At 48.5% G+C, this 18,006-nt stretch overlaps 1 protein-coding gene across 3 annotated transcripts in view; it reads right to left on the reverse strand.

Annotated features, from left to right (window-relative positions):
- The window catches only part of FMNL1 (formin like 1), a 125,105-nt gene that overhangs the window by 64,568 nt on the left and 42,531 nt on the right, over positions 1-18,006 (reverse strand). For all 3 annotated transcript variants that reach the window (XM_088654991.1, XM_035135503.3, XM_088654992.1), the window contains exons 2-4: positions 16,212-16,295; positions 3,169-3,252; positions 2,194-2,267 (exon numbers count right to left, since the gene is read on the reverse strand). In XM_088654991.1, the coding sequence (XP_088511117.1) occupies positions 2,194-2,267; positions 3,169-3,252; positions 16,212-16,295 (242 nt within the window). The remainder of the gene's footprint in view (positions 1-2,193; positions 2,268-3,168; positions 3,253-16,211; positions 16,296-18,006) is intronic.

Raw genomic sequence — 18,006 nt, forward strand, 5'->3', positions numbered from 1 at the left:
TTTTAAAATCATGACATACATTCTGGCCAATGTAGGTAGTGCCTGAATATTACTGACATGCAGCAAATGCAAAAATAAATAAATGAATGAATGAATGCAACCATCAGATGTGGAAATGGCCTGACAGCCTTTTCACAGGGCTGCAATGCACCTACTGGAGCTCCTTCTTGATATACAATTTGCTCCTTTGTACTCCATCAGGCCCAATAGTACATTTTGTCACAAAACGCTGACATGACTTGTGCACGCTGGCTCCCACTGTTCCCTTTTATTTTCTGACTGCTTGGCAGGCAATCAATCCAGAGAGATAAATGCTTCCCCGTCTAAGCTGTTAATTAGCTGGCATACATCACTGTCGTTAATGGTGTCGGCTGCTGCCTCCGACATGCTGGGGTCACCTTCTCTGCAGAGGGCCTTAGACCTTAGCCGCTACCCACCAGGTTGTTTGAGTAGTCCGGGGGACTGGGGGAGAGGGGTCGCACAGCTCAGTTACCGACAAACGAGGCAGGGCTGTAAACCAACCTAAGCCGCTCCGACATTTATGTTCACATGAACGACTAAACATTTAACATCTCATTAACAAGCGCTTAATGTGCTTCCGATTTTCGAGCTGCTCAAGGGGACCGGCGGCTGCGTACGCACGATACCTTTATAGCACATTCCGAGCACTTTTTTGCCCTCAAAGAATTCTGGGCATTGCAGTTTACCCCTTGCAGTGTTACAATTCCTAGCCACCCTTTAAAAACTTGTTGTTTGTTTAGTCGTCTAAGGCGTGTTCGACTCTCCATGACCCCATGAACCAGAGCATGCCTTGGAAACGCTCACTTTCTTCTCAAAGCTTCTCCTTTTTTTAATCTCCATGGAGTTTTCTTGGCAAAATACTGGTTTGCCAATTCCTTCTCCAGGTGGATCACATTTAGTCTAAACTCTCGGCTATGACCTGTCCGTCTTGGGTGGCCCTGCATGGCATAGCTCATAGCTTCTTGGAGTTATTCAAGCCCCTTCGCCATGAAGGGGCTTAAAAAACTACAGTGCCCAGAATTCTTTCAGAGGGATGGGGAATGGGCTTTGAGAGTGGGGATGCTGCCTATCTGCTTCTAGTGGGAAAGAGTTTGGCCCACAACATTGAATCCATGAGTTTTTGTTGACATAGAGTCATGCGTCTTGTCCACAGGAGACCAATAGTGCCCGTCAATATGATCAGTTTGGGGTCTGCAGGCTAAGGTATCAGGGTGTTGTACGCTGGTACAAAAACCTTAAACCTGACCTGGTAATTCTTCCCTCTCTTTGGTTGGAAGGGCTCATAGACCCTGAGAGTCATCTAGTCCTGCCATTCAGGAATCCTGCCCACAGCCGTCCCTGAGTTGGCTTGAACCAACCAACCAACCAACCTTTGTGTTGCATTGAGCTTTGCCTTTATCGAGCTATTATGGAAGGCAGGCTAGAAGCTGGATTGAATCAAGAATAATGATATAAAGGAAAGGCACGTTCCAAATGTGGGGGCTCCCAGGAGGCCCTGGGACATTCCAGCTGTCCCTCCGACCTCTTGAACAAAGCAGCACCTGCCGAGTAGGGGATTTATCTGCAGCAGCATCCGACACACTGCGAGGCAATGCATGCAGTCAGAAGGGAAGAATAGGGAAGCTGCCCCTCCGTTCATCAGAAATGCTTTCAATCCTGGCCCAAATGCACCTCCGCTTTGGCACAGAAAATCAACACTACAAAATTCTTGCTTCGAAACACATACAGAGTTATACATACACCTTGAATAACACAGGTCCAGAATGCCTTACCCTGCACATCTCAATCTGATCAACAAAAACTCGTGGATTCCGTGTTGTGGGCCCAACTCTGCGGAACTCTTTCCCACTAGAAGCCAGACAGGCAGCATCCTTGCTGAGTTCCAGACACTTGGTTAAAACTGTTTTATTTTAGGAGGCATCACAAATGCTTCTTTGGTTTACGTTCCCGATTTGAAATTTCTAAGCTTTTAAATTTAATAGGTTTATCTGATGTTTTATTTTGGTGTGTACTGCATTTTTATTTTATTTTTTAAATCATGGTAAGCCACTTTGAGACCTCGATGGTAAAAAAGCAGGGCACACGTTTTAAAAGCAACAAAACAAATAAATGACGCGATTGCGCGCAGCTCGGGTCTGCACGAACAAAAAAGTGTTGGTCGTCGGTACTAACCCTATGTAGTTGGTCCTCAAAGATATCTCCAGCTCCCGAAGAATCTGGGTGGACTCTTGGGCCCGTCTCTTAAACTGGGCGAACAAAGCAGAATGAAAAACAGGTTAGCGGGCAACCGTACCAGCAACGCTGATTATCAACGTTTTTACTTGCATCGTGCAGACGATTCATAAATTGCCTTTTAAAAAATAAATAAACAGGTTTCAAAAATACCCAAGCTTAAGTGAGAAATGCACATGTGCAGCATGAGAAATTCTGAAAGGCAGGTGTGCATTGAAGCAGTCGGATTTCCTCATAATAAAGGAGGGATGACACATCTCCTCCTCCTGCCATCAAGGACTGCATTTCTTCAGAAGCTGCATGGCAGTAGTGTGGTGGATACGTCCCACAGCTCCATCCATCCATTCCCCTTTCTCGCACACCACCCATTAATACTGAGATCCATCTATCCCCATCTCCCATGCTCTGCTTTTCCCTATCTCTTGCCCTCCTTTTTCTCTCCTGCTGCCATGGATTTGCCGCTAAATTCCTTCCCTTCCCCACTGCTCTCTGCATCCAGCCGCCACTCAAGAGTCTGGGAGGCAGGAGGCAGCACAGAGATGCTCAGAGGCCTGGCTGCAGAAGTCTATCTGCCCTGCTCCATGGTTCGGCCTCCAAGCTCACAGATGCTCCCGTCCGCTGGTCCATCTCGCTCTTCTCCCAAGTCCCGTCCACCTTTAAAGCGGCGTCGTACCACTTTGAAACAGCCATGACTCCCTCTTCAAAGAGTCCCACGAGCTTGCAGTTTGTTAAGGGTGTTCAAGCGACCCTTATTCCCTTCTCCCAGAGCTACAATTCTTGGGAGTGCTTTAACAACCAAATCCTCTTCCCAAGGAGCTCCGGAAATTATAGCTCTGGGAAGGAGGACAAGCTGCAAAGGAAATCAGGGGACAGCATAGAATACGATTACGGTTGCATCATCCAGTTTGAAGTCACCTTTCCGCTGAATGCACCCGTATCCAGATAGCTCTTCAGTTTCTGGATGTAGGCCGAAGGTGGGTTCTTGACCTGAAACCTTTCCTGCGGAAAGAGGCACAAAAAGAAGAACAAGGCAGGCTTTATCGAATTGCAGGTGGGCATTTTAGAGCTGCCTCTAAAAGCACAAACATACTATGAGAACACAAACGAGGGACAAATTCACATGGCAGATATTTGGGCCAGCGGAGTAGACAACACCCAACACGATGTGTCTCCCTGCAGAGATACTGCAGGAGCAGCTGGGCCCAAACATCAACATATTGCAGTTGCTACGCAAACATAGGTAAAAGGTCAAGGACCCCTGGACAGTTAAGTCCAGCCAAAGGCGAGTATGGGATTGCAATGCTCATCTCGCTTTCAGGCCGAGGGAGCCGGCGTTTGTCCACAGACAGCTTTCCAGGTCATGTGGCCAGCAGGACTAAACTGCTTCTGGCGCAACAAAACACTGACGGAAACCAGAGCACATGGAAACAGTGTTTACCTTCCCGCCACAGCGGTAGCTATTTATCTACTTGCACTGGTGTGCTTTCGAACTGCTAGGTTGGCAGGAGATGGGACAGAGCAATGGGAGCTCGTCCCATTGCAGGGATTCGAACTGCCGACCTTCTGATCGGCAAGCCCAAGAGACTCAGTGGTTTAAACCACAGCGCCACCCATGTCCCTGCGAAAAGACGTACAACTCTACACACACAATCTCCCCACGCCCTGGTAAAAGCTTCCAGTTCTGTGCGGAAAGCCGCAAGCAGCTCTTCCTCCTGCGACAATTGTGTTGCACCACCATCCTTGTGACACAGTGTGTTGCACCAGAAGGACTGTGTATGTACTGTGACTATCAGCTGATCTCCTCACCTTGTTTATTCCCTAAAGCACTGAGTTAAGCAATGCTGTGTTTTGTTTTGTTTTTCTAAGTTTTAGAACAGGGCTAAACTTTTTAACCCCACTCTAAGTCCCATAAACATGAGAGACTTAGGGCTCGTCCCCACTTCCACATGTCTCACGCCTAGAAAGCACAAGTCCACTTGCCATTGCCCTAGTGCTTTGCTCTGGAAAACTCCTTCCCTGGCGCTAAATCGGAACGAACGGACATCCACTCACTTAAAACTCGATTGCTGTTTGTTCCGATTCAGCACTAAAGAGCAGGTTTTCACGGGGCAAGGGGTGGGAGCAGCAGGGCAAGTGGAAGTACGGATGAGCCATACTGTCAACTCTATGCGGGAAGTATACCAACTTAGGTTCTCATGCAGAGCCTTTATTCTGAAACAATCCCCGTGGGGGGGGGGATTAAAAATAAAATTTGGAGAGGCCACCCATCATGTCCAAGAGATTCCTTCAAATGCCCCCACCCACAACTTGAAGCACAAACTTTAAGGCACCAAGCTTAATTGTGTTTTGACCTCTGCTCAAGACTCGTTTTTCTTGTTACAACATTAGCCGATTTCAATCCCTAGCTTTTCGTGAAATGTTCTGTTAATTTTCTACTGTAATCATCATTGCTTTTAATATATGTGGGTTTAATATATTTGGTAAACTGCCCTGGAATGTGGGCGGTATGTAAATATTTTAACGTGAATACATAATTTATTTATTTTTAAAAATTAAAACTAAAATACCCGTCATTCCATGTTTCTATTACAACAGAGTAACGTAGTCTCTTAGACACAAATTCTGAGGGCTATTCCACACAAATCGCTCTCGGATAAATCTGCCAGTTAACCAGAAAGCTGCCAACCTGGACAGTTGTTGCTATTTTTGTTAATATAACAAATATTATTTTAGTAATTACCATTTTAGTATCGGTAATTGTTTTAGTATTATTATTTTAGGACCAGTTGCCAGAAGCATATTTTTTTTAATGAACTCTCTCTCTCTCTCTCTCTCTCTCTCTCTCTCTCTCTCTCTCTCTCTCTCTCTCTATATATATATATATATATATCCCCAAACCAAATCATCCATGAAGCTCTGTGTGAGGGACAGGGGATATCGCGAAGTCCCTCCCCTCCTGAGTTCAAGCCCATCCCCGAGCACAGGGGAAAGCAGAGAGAGTTCCGATTCCAATGGGGAAGCAGGAAGTCGTGTCCGAGGCTCAGGCAAGGTAGAGGAGCCAGGGTCCCAGGTGGGACAGGAAGGGGCGAATAAGGGGGGGAGACCCATCCCCCCAACTCCGGAATTACGTAGAAAGAGGAGGGGAAAGAGGATGGGTCTGCCAAAGCTTTTGTGTTGGAGAAAGACGCGCCAAAAGCCATTCGGAGGTTCTGGAACCGACTGACCACCTCACTCTGTGTAAATAGCAATGACTTCAGCACTGTAAATACGCAGCACCAATAAAAGAATAAAATGCAGAGCTGCGTAGCGTCGTTACTCTGAAGTAGCCCACTCCGGCCACTGTGACAGCAACCTCCGAATCACTTTTTGGGCTACTTTGGAGTTGCCGGGATGAGCGTCTCAGAGGCGGAGAGATGGCGGCAGATCGCGGAGCAAGCCCAGCAAGAACTGCAGCAGCTGTCGCTGCAGGCGCAGGGGGAATTGAAGGCAGCTAAAGAAGAGACTAAGAAGGTCCAGGACGACCGGCTACAACTTGCGGAACAGGTGAGAGCGCTACAGGAAAGAGAGCAGGAATTAAGGGCGGTGGCGGTAGACCTCCAAAACAAGCTGGATGCAGAGAAAAACAAGGCGGGAGGGGCACCCCAAGTCCAAGTGCTGCCAGGAAGGAGAGCCGGGACCCTAGTAAGCAAGTTCAACGGAGACCCGAGGGAATATCAGGGCTTTGAGACTGAGATTGTGTATGCTCTTGAGCTGCACCACGATGAGTTCCCTGATGATGAGCACAGGGTAGCGTTTATTGTGGAGCACCTTACCGGGGCAGCCAGGGAGTGGCTAAGACCGTTAATCGCAACAAAGAATCCTTGCATGAAGAATGTCAAACTATTTCTAGAAGGTTTGAAAACGATGTATTCGTCCGATAGTCATATGGACCAGACTAAGGAGGAACTTCATAATTTACGCCAAGGAAATATGACAGTTCGCGCGTATTGGGCGAAATTCACCATGCTGGTGCACAGATTGGGGTGGGAACTGGAGTCACCCCCAATGCAAGCGGCGTTCTACTTGGGGTTGCATGAGGAGGTGAAGGATGAGCTCTCGAGAGGTCCAAAGCCCAGTAATATGGATCAGCTGAGCAAAGCGGCTCTGGCGGTGGGGGTGAGACAGGAATCCCGGTGGAGCGACAAGCAAGCAACGCGCGCAAAGCGGGCTTGGTTCCCACGGTCGCAGGAGAAGCCACTCCCCCAACAACCCTTTCAAGCCACGCCTGGGGCCAGCCAGGACCAGGAACCCATGCAGATTGATAGCGCGCGCGCGCGGGCTTTTCAAACCCCAGCGGCGCCAAGACGCAAGGAGGGAAGGGGTGGGAATTGCTTTCTCTGCAACTCCCCCCAGCATCTCGTCAGAGACTGCCCACATCGCAGGGAGTGGCAAGGAAAGGCGGGAACGGTTGTGCCCTCCCCCACTGACGCAGCACCACAGCAGGGAAACGGGAAAGCCTGGCTGCAGGAGACAAGGGGCAGCAGCCAGGCACAGTCAGCAGACAACAGCCCCAGCCCACCCACCCGCACAGAGAGGAGCAGAGCCAGCCCACCCCTCCCAGAGCAGGAGTGGTTCTAGAAGTGACGCTCACGCTCCCAAATGGCTATCCCCTGACGGTCCTCGCCCTAATTGACAGTGGGGCGTCAGCGAACTTCTTCTCGAGAAACTTTGCAGAAGAGCACCAGATCCAGCTTCTGCAGCTGGATTTTCCTCTGCACGTGGCGACCATTGACGGCAGAGAGCTGCTGGGAGGGGCCATCACTCATCAACCCCCCCCATGAAAATGACGGTGGGAAGGCACTCAGAGACACTGGCATTCAACGTCACCACCATCTCAGACCCCCCCCCCCATCGTCTTGGGCATGAGCTGGCTGGCGCGCCACGACCCCTCCATCAGTTGGCACCAGAGATGCATCACTTTTGGATCGGACTTTTGCCTGGAACATTGCATGCAGCACCAACCAGGGGAGGGGCCTCCGATAGCCACGGTGGCCACCATGCACGTCAAAGGGGGTGAGGCGATACCCAAGCCGTACTGGGACCTGCAGGAGGTCTTCAGCGAAGCGGAGTCCGACCACCTACCCCCACACAGGCCTTTTGACTGCCAGATCAACCTGGTGCCAGGGGCAACTATACCCCCAGCCAAGCTGTACGCCATGTCAGACCAGGAACTGGAGGATCTGCGCGCTTTCATCGACAAGAACCTCAAGCGGGGGTTCATCAGAGAAAGCAAGGCAGCAGGGGGCAGCCCAGTCTTCTGGGTGGACAAGAAAGACACGCAACAGCGCCGTCTTGTGGTGGATTTTAGACGGCTGAATTCAGTGACAGAGCCAGTGGCTTTCCCCATGCCCAGAGTGGACGATCTGTTGACAGCGGCACGCAGGGGCAAGATTTTCACCAAGCTAGACCTAAGAGGGGCGTACAACTTGATCAGGATCCGGGAGGGCGATGAATGGAAAACCACGATGTTCACGCCTCTGGGCTCTTTTGAATATCTGGTGATGCCCTTCGGGTTGCAAGGGGGCTCAGCATGCTTCCAGGCCTTCATGCACCACGTCCTGGGGTCCCTCCTCTTCAGGAAATGCTTGGTCTTCCTAGATGACATCCTTATCTATTCCGATGACCCAGTGCAGCATGTGAAAGATGTCAGGGAGGTGTTGCAGCGCCTGAAGGAGAACCACCTGTATGTGAAGCTGGAGAAGTGCAAGTTTCACACCAAGGAGGTGGACTTCCTGGGCTACAAGCTGTCAGACAAGGGGCTGGCGATGGACAAGGACAAGGTGCAGGCCATCCTGGACTGGCACAGCCCCAGGACGCGCAAAGATGCCCAACGCCTACTAGGCTTCGCCAACTTCTACAGGAAGTTCATCAAGAACTTCTCTCGCGTTACGGCTCCCATCACTGACTGCCTGAGAGGCAAGCAGAAGTTCAGGTGGACACCAGAGGCGCATGCAGCGTTCGAAAGCCTCAAGAGGGTGTTCGCCTCAGACCAGAACCTGTTCCACGTGGTTCAGGACGCGCCCCTACGCGTGGAGACAGATGCTTCTGATAAAGCTGTGGGCGCCATTTTGTTGCAACTGGACGCCAACAGAGAGTGGAGACCCTGTGCCTTCTTCTCCAGGAAGTTGACCCAGCCAGAGAGAAACTACACGGTGTTTGATCGGGAACTTCTTGCGATCCACGCTGCGTTCCAGCACTGGAGACACTTCCTGGTGGGCACCAAGCACCCCATCCAGGTGTGCACAGACCACAAGAACCTGGAGTTCTGGAGAACTGCCAGGGTGCTCAACCAGCGGCAGATACGGTGGGCAGAGTTCTTCTCGAACTTCAACTTCTCCATACACTACATCCCGGGAGAGCAGAATGTCAGGGCGGATGCCCTCTCCCGCAAGCCAGAGTACATGGAGGAGGAGGCGCCACCGGCACCCAGACACATTTTCCCCCCGTCAGCATGGTCCTGCGGAGCAGCAGTGGTGAGCGAGGCGGAACTCACAGCACTGACGGCAGCGGATGAATTTGCCAACCGCATCTTCAGAGAACTGAGAGGGGGGGGAGCAGGCAAAAGACTTTGCAGAACGCAGGGGGCTGCTTTTCTACAAGGGTGCACTGTACCTGCCCACCACCCAGCTTAGACGTACGGTCCTCAAGCAGATGCACGACAACCCAACGGCGGGTCATTTTGGGAGGGACAAAACCACTCACCTAGTCATGAGACACTTCTGGTGGCCAGGGGTGCGGGAAGATGTTAGAGACTATGTACGGGGCTGTGACACCTGCCAGCGGGCAAAGGTGGTCAGAGCAGCGCCACCGGGATTGCTGGAGCCCTTAGCCACGCCACACAGGCCGTGGGAAGTGGTGTCCATGGACTTCATCACAGATCTGCCTTCTTCCAGGGGCAAGACCGCAGTGTTGGTGGTGGTGGACCTCATGTCCAAAATGTGCCACTTTATACCGTGTGCCAGGGCGGTCTCTGCAGAGGAGACAGCCAAACTGTTTGTGGATCACGTATTCAGACTGCATGGATTACCTTTAAGGGTTATTTCGGATCGTGGCCGCCAATTTGTTTCCAGGTTCTGGCGGCGGCTCATGAACCTCCTGCAGGTGGAGGTCAGCTTGTCGACGGCTAGACACCCGCAGACCAATGGACAGGCGGAGAGGGTCAACGCCATTCTGCAGCAGTACCTGAGATGCTACGTCAGCCAGCGGCAAACGGACTGGGTGGATCGCCTGCCACTGGCAGAATTTGCCTACAACAATGTGGTGCACGTCTCCACAGGGGTGTCGCCCTTTAAGGCCAATTACGGGCGCGACCTCAGATCTTTCCCAGAGAGGGAGGGGGAGGAGGAGGAGGAGGGCCCACAGGCTGAGGATTGGGCAGAGGAACTGGAGACGGTGCACCAGCAGCTTAGAGAACACTTGGAGAGAGCCAAGGAAGCGTACAAGAAGGGGGCAGATCGCCACAGGCGACCGGGGGAGGTCATTAGGGTGGGGGACAAAGTTTGGTTGTCCTCGGAGGGCCTTCCCATCAGAGGGAGGTGCAAAAAGCTGGCGCCCAGAAGGTTGGGCCCCTTCACGGTCACGCACCAGGTCAACCCGGTGGCATACAGGCTGGCACTGCCAGAGGACATGAGGGTGCACCCAGTGTTTCATAGATCGCTGCTGTCGCCGTACAGGGAAAGCAGCAGGCTCCGAGGCAGCGAACAAACCCCTGAGGGAGGGGGGGGAGAGAGAAGGCAGGGAGCAACTCAATGAGGCCACGGCCATCCTGGACTCAAGGAGGGGGGTGGGGGGCCTGGAGTACCTCATGGCATGGGAGGATGCTCCACCGTCCCAGAATGAATGGGTCCCAGCCACTCAGATACAGGAGGAATTCCTGGTAGAAGAATTTCACGCCCTCTTTCCCCATAGACCCAAGCCCTGGCACATGGAAAGGGAGGGGGAGGGGGAGGAAGCACGGGAGAGCAGTTCACCATGGCGCTGGGAAGCGGAGTTTGAGGAACCAGAGGATGAGGTATGGGTGTCACCGAGATCCACCCAGTCAGAGGAAGGAGCAGATTGGCAGAACATTTTTACCCCCACCAGCTCTGACGCCACGGACTTTTTGGGATTCCCGTCCTCCCAGGCGGAAGGGGGGGGCTCGCAGGACTGGGGGGAGGTGTTCACACCAACGGGCTCGGAAAGCACTGAGTTCTTAGGCTTCCAGTCGTCACCGACACCTGGGGGGGACCTGGGGAGGGGTGAAGGAGAGCTTGGGAGGGGGGTGGATGTGAGGGACAGGGGATATCGCGAAGTCCCTCCCCTCCTGAGTTCAAGCCCATCCCCGAGCACAGGGGAAAGCAGAGAGAGTTCCGATTCCAATGGGGAAGCAGGAAGTCGTGTCCGAGGCTCAGGCAAGGTAGAGGAGCCAGGGTCCCAGGTGGGACAGGAAGGGGCGAATAAGGGGGGGGGAGACCCATCCCCCCAACTCCGGAATTACGCAGAAAGAGGAGGGGAAAGAGGATGGGTCTGCCAAAGCTTTTGTGTTGGAGAAAGACGCGCCAAAAGCCATTCGGAGGTTCTGGAACCGACTGACCACCTCACTCTGTGTAAATAGCAATGACTTCAGCACTGTAAATACGCAGCACCAATAAAAGAATAAAATGCAGAGCTGCGTAGCGTCGTTACTCTGAAGTAGCCCACTCCGGCCACTGTGACACTCTGTATAAATTTGTTTTGTATATTCTGGCTTGTGAAATTTCAAACAGATTTTGGGGCAGAAAGACAGGTGGAGGAGAGCTATTCCACATATGTAGCTAATAAGGCGACAGCAGCCATTTTAAGCAGGCTGGAGCTTGCTTGCCCCTGGAAATATTAGCTGAACGTAGAACGGCAGTTGGATTAAACTGATTAAAGATGGATGCCACGTTCTTCTCTGACAGCTTTGAAACTCTGAGGCCGTGAAGGGTTTAAGTCACATAATAGTGCTCCTGTGCCATTTCAATGGGGCTTGTGCAGCAGAACATCCTAGCAGGTTGTGCCTGTGGATCTGGTATGTGTGCTTCCCTCTGTATTGACTTTTATAGTAGCTTGTGCCTGTGGATCTGATCTGTGTGCTTCCCTCTGTATTGACTTTTATACTAGAGTTGTGCCTGTGGATCTGATCTGTGTGCTTCCCTCTGTATTGACTTTTATACTAGGTTGTGCCTGTGGATCTGATCTGTGTGCTTCCCTCCGTATTGACTTTTATAGTAGCTTGTGCCTGTGGATCTGATCTGTGTGCTTCCCTCCGTATTGACTTTTATAGTAGCTTGTGCCTGTGGATCTGATCTGTGTGCTTCCCTCCGTATTGACTTTTATAGTAGCTTGTGCCTGTGGATCTGATCTGTGTGCTTCCCTCCGTATTGACCTTTATAGTAGCTTGTGCCTGTGGATCTGATCTGTGTGCTTCCCTCCGTATTGACTTTTATAGTAGCTTGTGCCTGTGGATCTGATCTGTGTGCTTCCCTCCGTATTGACTTTTATAGTAGCTTGTGCCTGTGGATCTGATCTGTGTGCTGCCCTCCGTATTGACTTTTATAGTAGCTTGTGCCTGTGGATCTGATCTGTGTGCTTCCCTCCGTATTGACTTTTATAGTAGCTTGTGCCTGTGGATCTGATCTGTGTGCTGCCCTCCGTATTGACTTTTATAGTAGTCTGTGCCTGTGGATCTGATCTGTGTGCTTCCCTCCATATTGACTTTTATAGTAGTTTGTGCCTGTGGATCTGATCTGTGTGCTTAATAATAATAATAATAATAATTCCTCCGCATTGACTTTTATAGCACCTGAGGCAGCTTAAGCTAACCTTGCCACATGGTAGGGCCGCTTCTCTGTTTTCTGCCTTCCTCAGGCACTCCCCATTTCCTACCACCGGCCTCTCGCGCTCCCTCCCCCTCGTTTCTCCACAGCCGCATTCACACATACAATTGCGCACGTCTTTCTTAGCAAATCAAACAGCCGCAAGGAGGAAACTGGTCATTTCCCCACACTCCCTGCCACATCCTACATGATTCCGGAGAGACCAACTCTCTCTCCCTCCTCGCCCGTCACTCGACGGCACATGCTGCGAATCACAACGCAGAATGGCCAGACCCAAGGGTGACACAAGGCCTTGTGACCCGTTTTCGCTCGAGCAGCCGAGCAGCGAGTTGAGGTTAGGGCTGCCTTCTCCTTCCCCGCTGCCCACTCGCTCAGCAAACACCTTGAGATTGCCAGGAGTTTCTATTTCAGATGCCACATCCCCTGTGGCAGAGCTGTCTTCGCTGAATCCCACACAGACATCTGCACATCTCAAATGAGTCACTCCTCTCCCCTTCCCCCCCGTCTTCTCGGCATCATTCACAAGCCTGTTCCTTTATTAACCGAGAAATATATAGCTTCACAGCATGAACGGGTGCCATATTTTCTCTCTCGCTGCCAGCAGCTCCTGTTGAAAAGTGACCCTGCCAAACTGTTTTGTTCTTGTTTAGTTTAAAATTATAAGAAAAGGGTATGTACATAGAAGAAGTGTAAATTAACACCTCATGATTTAACTCTGTACATGTACCAAAGACTATGCATGGGTCTAAATTAATAATTAAAAGATTTTATTCATTAATTTAGATCCATACATAAGTCTTTGGTACATGTACAGACTGTGGGCAGGATTCCTGAATGGCAGGACTAGATGACTCTCCGGGTCTATGAGCCCTTACAACCAAAGAGAGGGAAGAGACCACAAGGGCCATCCAGTCCAACCCCCTGCCAAGCAGGAAACACCATCAAAGCATTCCTGACATATGCCTGTCAAGCCTCCGCTTAAAGACCTCCAAAGAAGGAGACTCCACCATACTTCTTGGCAGCAAATTCCTTAGAAAAAGGAGAGGAAAACTCTCAGGCTGGAGATAGATTTTTTTTGGGGGGGGCATCTCTCCAGAGCAGGGTTCAGCAACCTTTTTCAGCCATGGGCCGGTCCACCGTCCCTCAGACCTTGTGGAGGGCCGGACTATTTTTTGGGGGGGGGGAGAGAATGAATTCCTATGCCCCACAAATAACCCAGAGACGCATTTTAAATAAAAGGACACATTCGACTCATGTAAAAACACGCTGATTCCCGGACCGTCCACGGGCTGGATTGAGAAAGCAATTGGGCCGCATCCGGCCCCTGGGCCTTAGGTTGCCTACCCCTGCTCCAGAGAGACAAAGGCAGATTGACAGAAGGAATCACTACTTGTGGTGCAGACACCCCACTTCTGTCTGTGGCCAAACAGCTCTGGCAGGTATTTGTATGGTTCCTAAAACCTACAAACCCCATTTGACCAAAGAAGATAATAAATGTGTGTGCGCTTCGTGGAGAACTGCCTCCCCCTCAAAACACGTCCCCTCTCCCTATAACCTTATGGGACTTGTCACTTTCGCTCTGGTATAAAAATATGTAGAGTTTAGCACCAGCTGAAAAAAATAACCCATAAATTACATGTCGCCAAAAGGCTCAGGAGACCCCCCCAAAATTATCTGCTGTTTGGTGGAGTATTATCGTATATACAACAAATGCATACACACAATACTCCCTTCTCCAGGTCATAATGTGAATTTTGGCTTTCCTAATGAGTTTAAGTAGAGTGGTAACTTGGTTTTCGAACGTAATCCGTTCCAGAAGACCGTTTGACTTCCGAAACGTTCGAAAACCGAGGCGCTAAGGGGCCGCCTGCAAATTCAATAGAGAAAACTGAGGAAGAAAAAACTCAGCAGAAGCCGTTCGACTTCTGAGGCACGTTCGGAAATGGAAGCATTTACGACCGGGTTTTGGGCGTTCGAAAACTGAAATGTTCGATGTCTGAGACATTTGAAAACCGAGGTACCAACGTAACACTACTCAGGGCCGGCTCTAGGGGTAGTCCGGGTGGCGTGGGGCGCCGGGGCGTCGGAGCGATCTCCGCACCATGGCGCCCGACGTGCTTGAGACGGCCCTGACTCTACTCACCAAATTTAAATCTCTGCCAGATATACTGCGTTGCTTATTGCTTTGTAATTGTACTTCTGCTATTTTTGCCGTTTAGCTTTGTTTGACTTACCTCAGTGAAAAGTTTTTGTTTTGTTTTTAATTATAGAATCTCTCTCAAACTAGGTGTGTACCAACGTACTAAATGCAAGAATTGGCTAGCCCCCCCCCCTTACCCACAATGCAGCGAGTCTGGTTCTTCTTGCCTTTGTACTGCAAATGACAGGCGTATTTGCCTCCAAATCAAATGCTGATTTAATGCTCAACTTTGACTCTCCCTCATGCCAGTTAGAGCCGCTTGCAGCCAGCTTCTGACAGACAGAGACAGAAAGAGCTTTCCCTGAACTTGGTCCTGACAAGAATCTTGCATATCTGGAATGAAAGTGCTGGACTAATTTGGCGCTAATTAAAAAAAACACAAAACAACTAATAGGGTGGTACCTTGGTTTTCAAGCGCCTTGGTACTCGAACAACTTGGATCCCAAACACTGCAAACCCAGAAGTAAGTATTCCAGTTTGCGAACCTTTTTCGGAAGCCAAACATGCTCTGTTTGGAGTGTTACACTTCTGATTTCAGTGCCACACTTCCGTTTTGAGTGTTATGCTGAGGACTGTCTAGTTTTGCTATTTATTTGCAGCTCTTTTGTTTTTGTTTTTGTGTCTGTGTGGAACCCAGTTCAGCTACTGATTGATTGGTTGTGTGACTGCAGTACATTGTTTATTGCTTTCATTTTATGGATCCATGGTCTCGTTAGATAGAATCATAGAATCATAGAAGAATCATAGAGTTGGAAGAGACCACAAGGGCCATCCAGTCCAACCCCCTGCCAAGCAGGAAACACCATCAAAGCATTCCTGGCATATGGCTGTCAAGCCTCTGCTTAAAGACCTCCAAACGGATTAATCCGTTTTGCATTACATTCTATGGGAAAGCGTGCCTTTGTTTTGGAACGCTTTGGTTTTGGAACGGACCCCCAGAACGGATTAAGTTTGAGAACCGAGGCACCACTGTATGGGAAACTGGAAAGAAGTGGCGTCTGCATGCATGGCAGTGGTGCTGGCAAATCCTGCAAGTTTTTATGAAATCCTTCAATGATCCCCCAAGTCCCCATAGAATTATTATGAGCTCAAAATCTTTTGCCAGAATTTTTTTTATATAAATAATTTTTATCAAATTTTCCAAATAAGCAAAAAATAAAAAGAATTTTTTTTAACATTCCATCTTATATTCCCCTCTCATTTCAATTTCGCTCTGCCGAGCCGTGACTTCCCTCCCTCCCTTCATTCGGCTTTCTTGTTGCCTCTTGTCTCACAGTTGTTTTATACAAACATATATAAATTAAATTCGTAGGATTTATTTCAGTCCTGCAAGTGTCTTTAAACTTCTACACTTCTTCTCTATATAGTCAATAAATTTACTCCGTTCCCCTTGGAACTTTGTCTCTCCTTGGATTCGGAACCCACAGGTCAATTTTGCCAATTCTGCATAGTCAAACATTTTCGCTCGCCACTCCTCAATTGTTGGTATCTCATGTAATTTCCATTTTTGGGCTAGTAATGTCCTTGCCGCGGTTGTAGCATACATAAATAGTCTCTTGTCCCCCTTTGCTATTTCCTCTCCCATTAGTCCCAGTAAAAAAGCTTCAGGTTTTTTTGGGAAAAGTGTACTTAAACATCTTTTTCAACTCATTATATATCATTTCCCAAAATCCTTTTACTTTCTCACATGTCCACTTTACCCAGAATTTTAAGGCGGTCATGGAAACCACAGAGTAGGGGCAAACTGAACCATGGTGATATGTGCCGTTTCCTATTCTTCAACTCTGAGAGCTATGGCCGTTTAAGGCCGATTCACAATGCAACATGTAGAATTACTTAAGAAAGAAATGAAAAAAAAAGGAAAGGCCACTCTGGTCTCTTACCTGGTCACAGATCAACTCCCATTTCTTTTCATTGTCATACTGGCTCAGTAGCTTCATTTTGTCTGGCGGCAAGTTCATGGAATTCTAAAGGACAAGAAGGAAATAAGAAAAATGACTATATTACAGATGCAGTTAGTATATAAGATGCACCTTTGCAACCACTCTGAAGGTTTAATAAAAGCTGCAAAGCAACTGAATAGGGAGAATTCATTCATAACAGAGCTGATGATGGAAGCAAGGCAAGGCACTTATTTAACTTTTCTCCCCTCTTTCTAAAGCAATGGAGATCGCTTCAATATCACTGTTTTTCTCAAAGAAGGATACTGTTTGCTCATGCATCTATTCCCAAGAATTTAGACTCCCCTCACCAATTCCTTTTTCTACACTGATTTTTCCCAGGACTCATCCCTTTTAAACAAAACAAAAAGCAAACAAACTCATTTTAGTTTAAAATATGGGATTGTCACAAAGAACCCTGGATACGTAATATGGATAATGCTTCTTTGAAGCACATGCTTTCATAATGTCCTATACTTACTAAGTTTTGGGAAAGAGAGCAGGACTATATAAGTAAGATGCTAACAGAACAATTTAAGATTTTCAAAGGTGAACATTATTTTGAACTATATACCTATTGTATGGAAAGTGACAGAACTGCAAGAAAAATGGATTCCACATGCCTTAATGGTGGCTAAGAGACCGAGACTGATGAACTGGAAGAATAGAAAAATGATTCCCCTGAATCAATAGCTTGACAACACAATATTAGCAACATCTGAACAGACTGCTTATAGACGCATACTTTCTTTGGATCAATATAATGATAGTTGGAGTGACTTTATTGATTATTGATTGGTTATTGATAAAGAAATTTGTGTTAGAATAATAAGACTATACACATTTGTATACTAATGTATGCAAATGTAAGTCAGCCTTTTTCATTTATTTTCATTCACATTTTTCTTTTCACCACTTTTTCATTATATAAATGAAATTCTTCCAATAAAATATCTATATCTATATCTATCTATAAAGAACATGGGCAATAAAATATTTTCCTATTCTGCATGAATAGGAAAAATCAACATGTTACCGTACCTACAAGTCAAAAGAGAAAAAGACAACAAGACGATAAATGGGAAGCTATTGCATCCCCAAAGGGTGGCCTCGTAGCATCTTAAGGTATTTATATAACAGAAATTTGTCAGAGATTGTAAACTGCTTCACCTCTCTCTCCTGCCCCAATTTGCAACTAACATGAACAACTTTTTTTTCTAAACCCTACATTTATCAACCATCAGACCCATCAATGCTAATGTTACTAGGCTGCAGCCCAGAGATTTCCCTTGTATGTTTAAAATCCACCACTAACTCAAAAGCAAATAACCTATAGCTTCTCCTACTACAACAGCCATTCTCCACTGCATGACACATCTTTGTAGCAGGCAAAGGATGCCATCGCTGAATGCAGGCGCGGAGGAAAGTATGACACGTGAGGAGGGAAATGGGGAGAAGATGGCATGAGCTCTTGGTCCTCCAGATTAAAAGATACAGGGGGATCAAGCATCACAACTGGAGAGAGACGTGTCATAAGGTAATGTAAAAGTGCTGTCTAATATGTATAAGGTATTATTGGAATGGGAGACAAATGATGAGCAAGTAAAATCCTCAGTGACAATAGACATTGGCTATAATATAGATTCAGGGACCCAGGTGGCGCTGTGGTTAAACCACTGAGCCTAGGGCTTGCTGATCAGAAGGTCGGCGGTTTGAATCCCTGTGACGGGGTGAGCTC

Source organism: Zootoca vivipara, chromosome 12, assembly GCF_965207765.1.
Source record: "Zootoca vivipara chromosome 12, rZooViv2.hap1.1, whole genome shotgun sequence".
Taxonomy (NCBI): domain Eukaryota; kingdom Metazoa; phylum Chordata; class Lepidosauria; order Squamata; family Lacertidae; genus Zootoca; species Zootoca vivipara.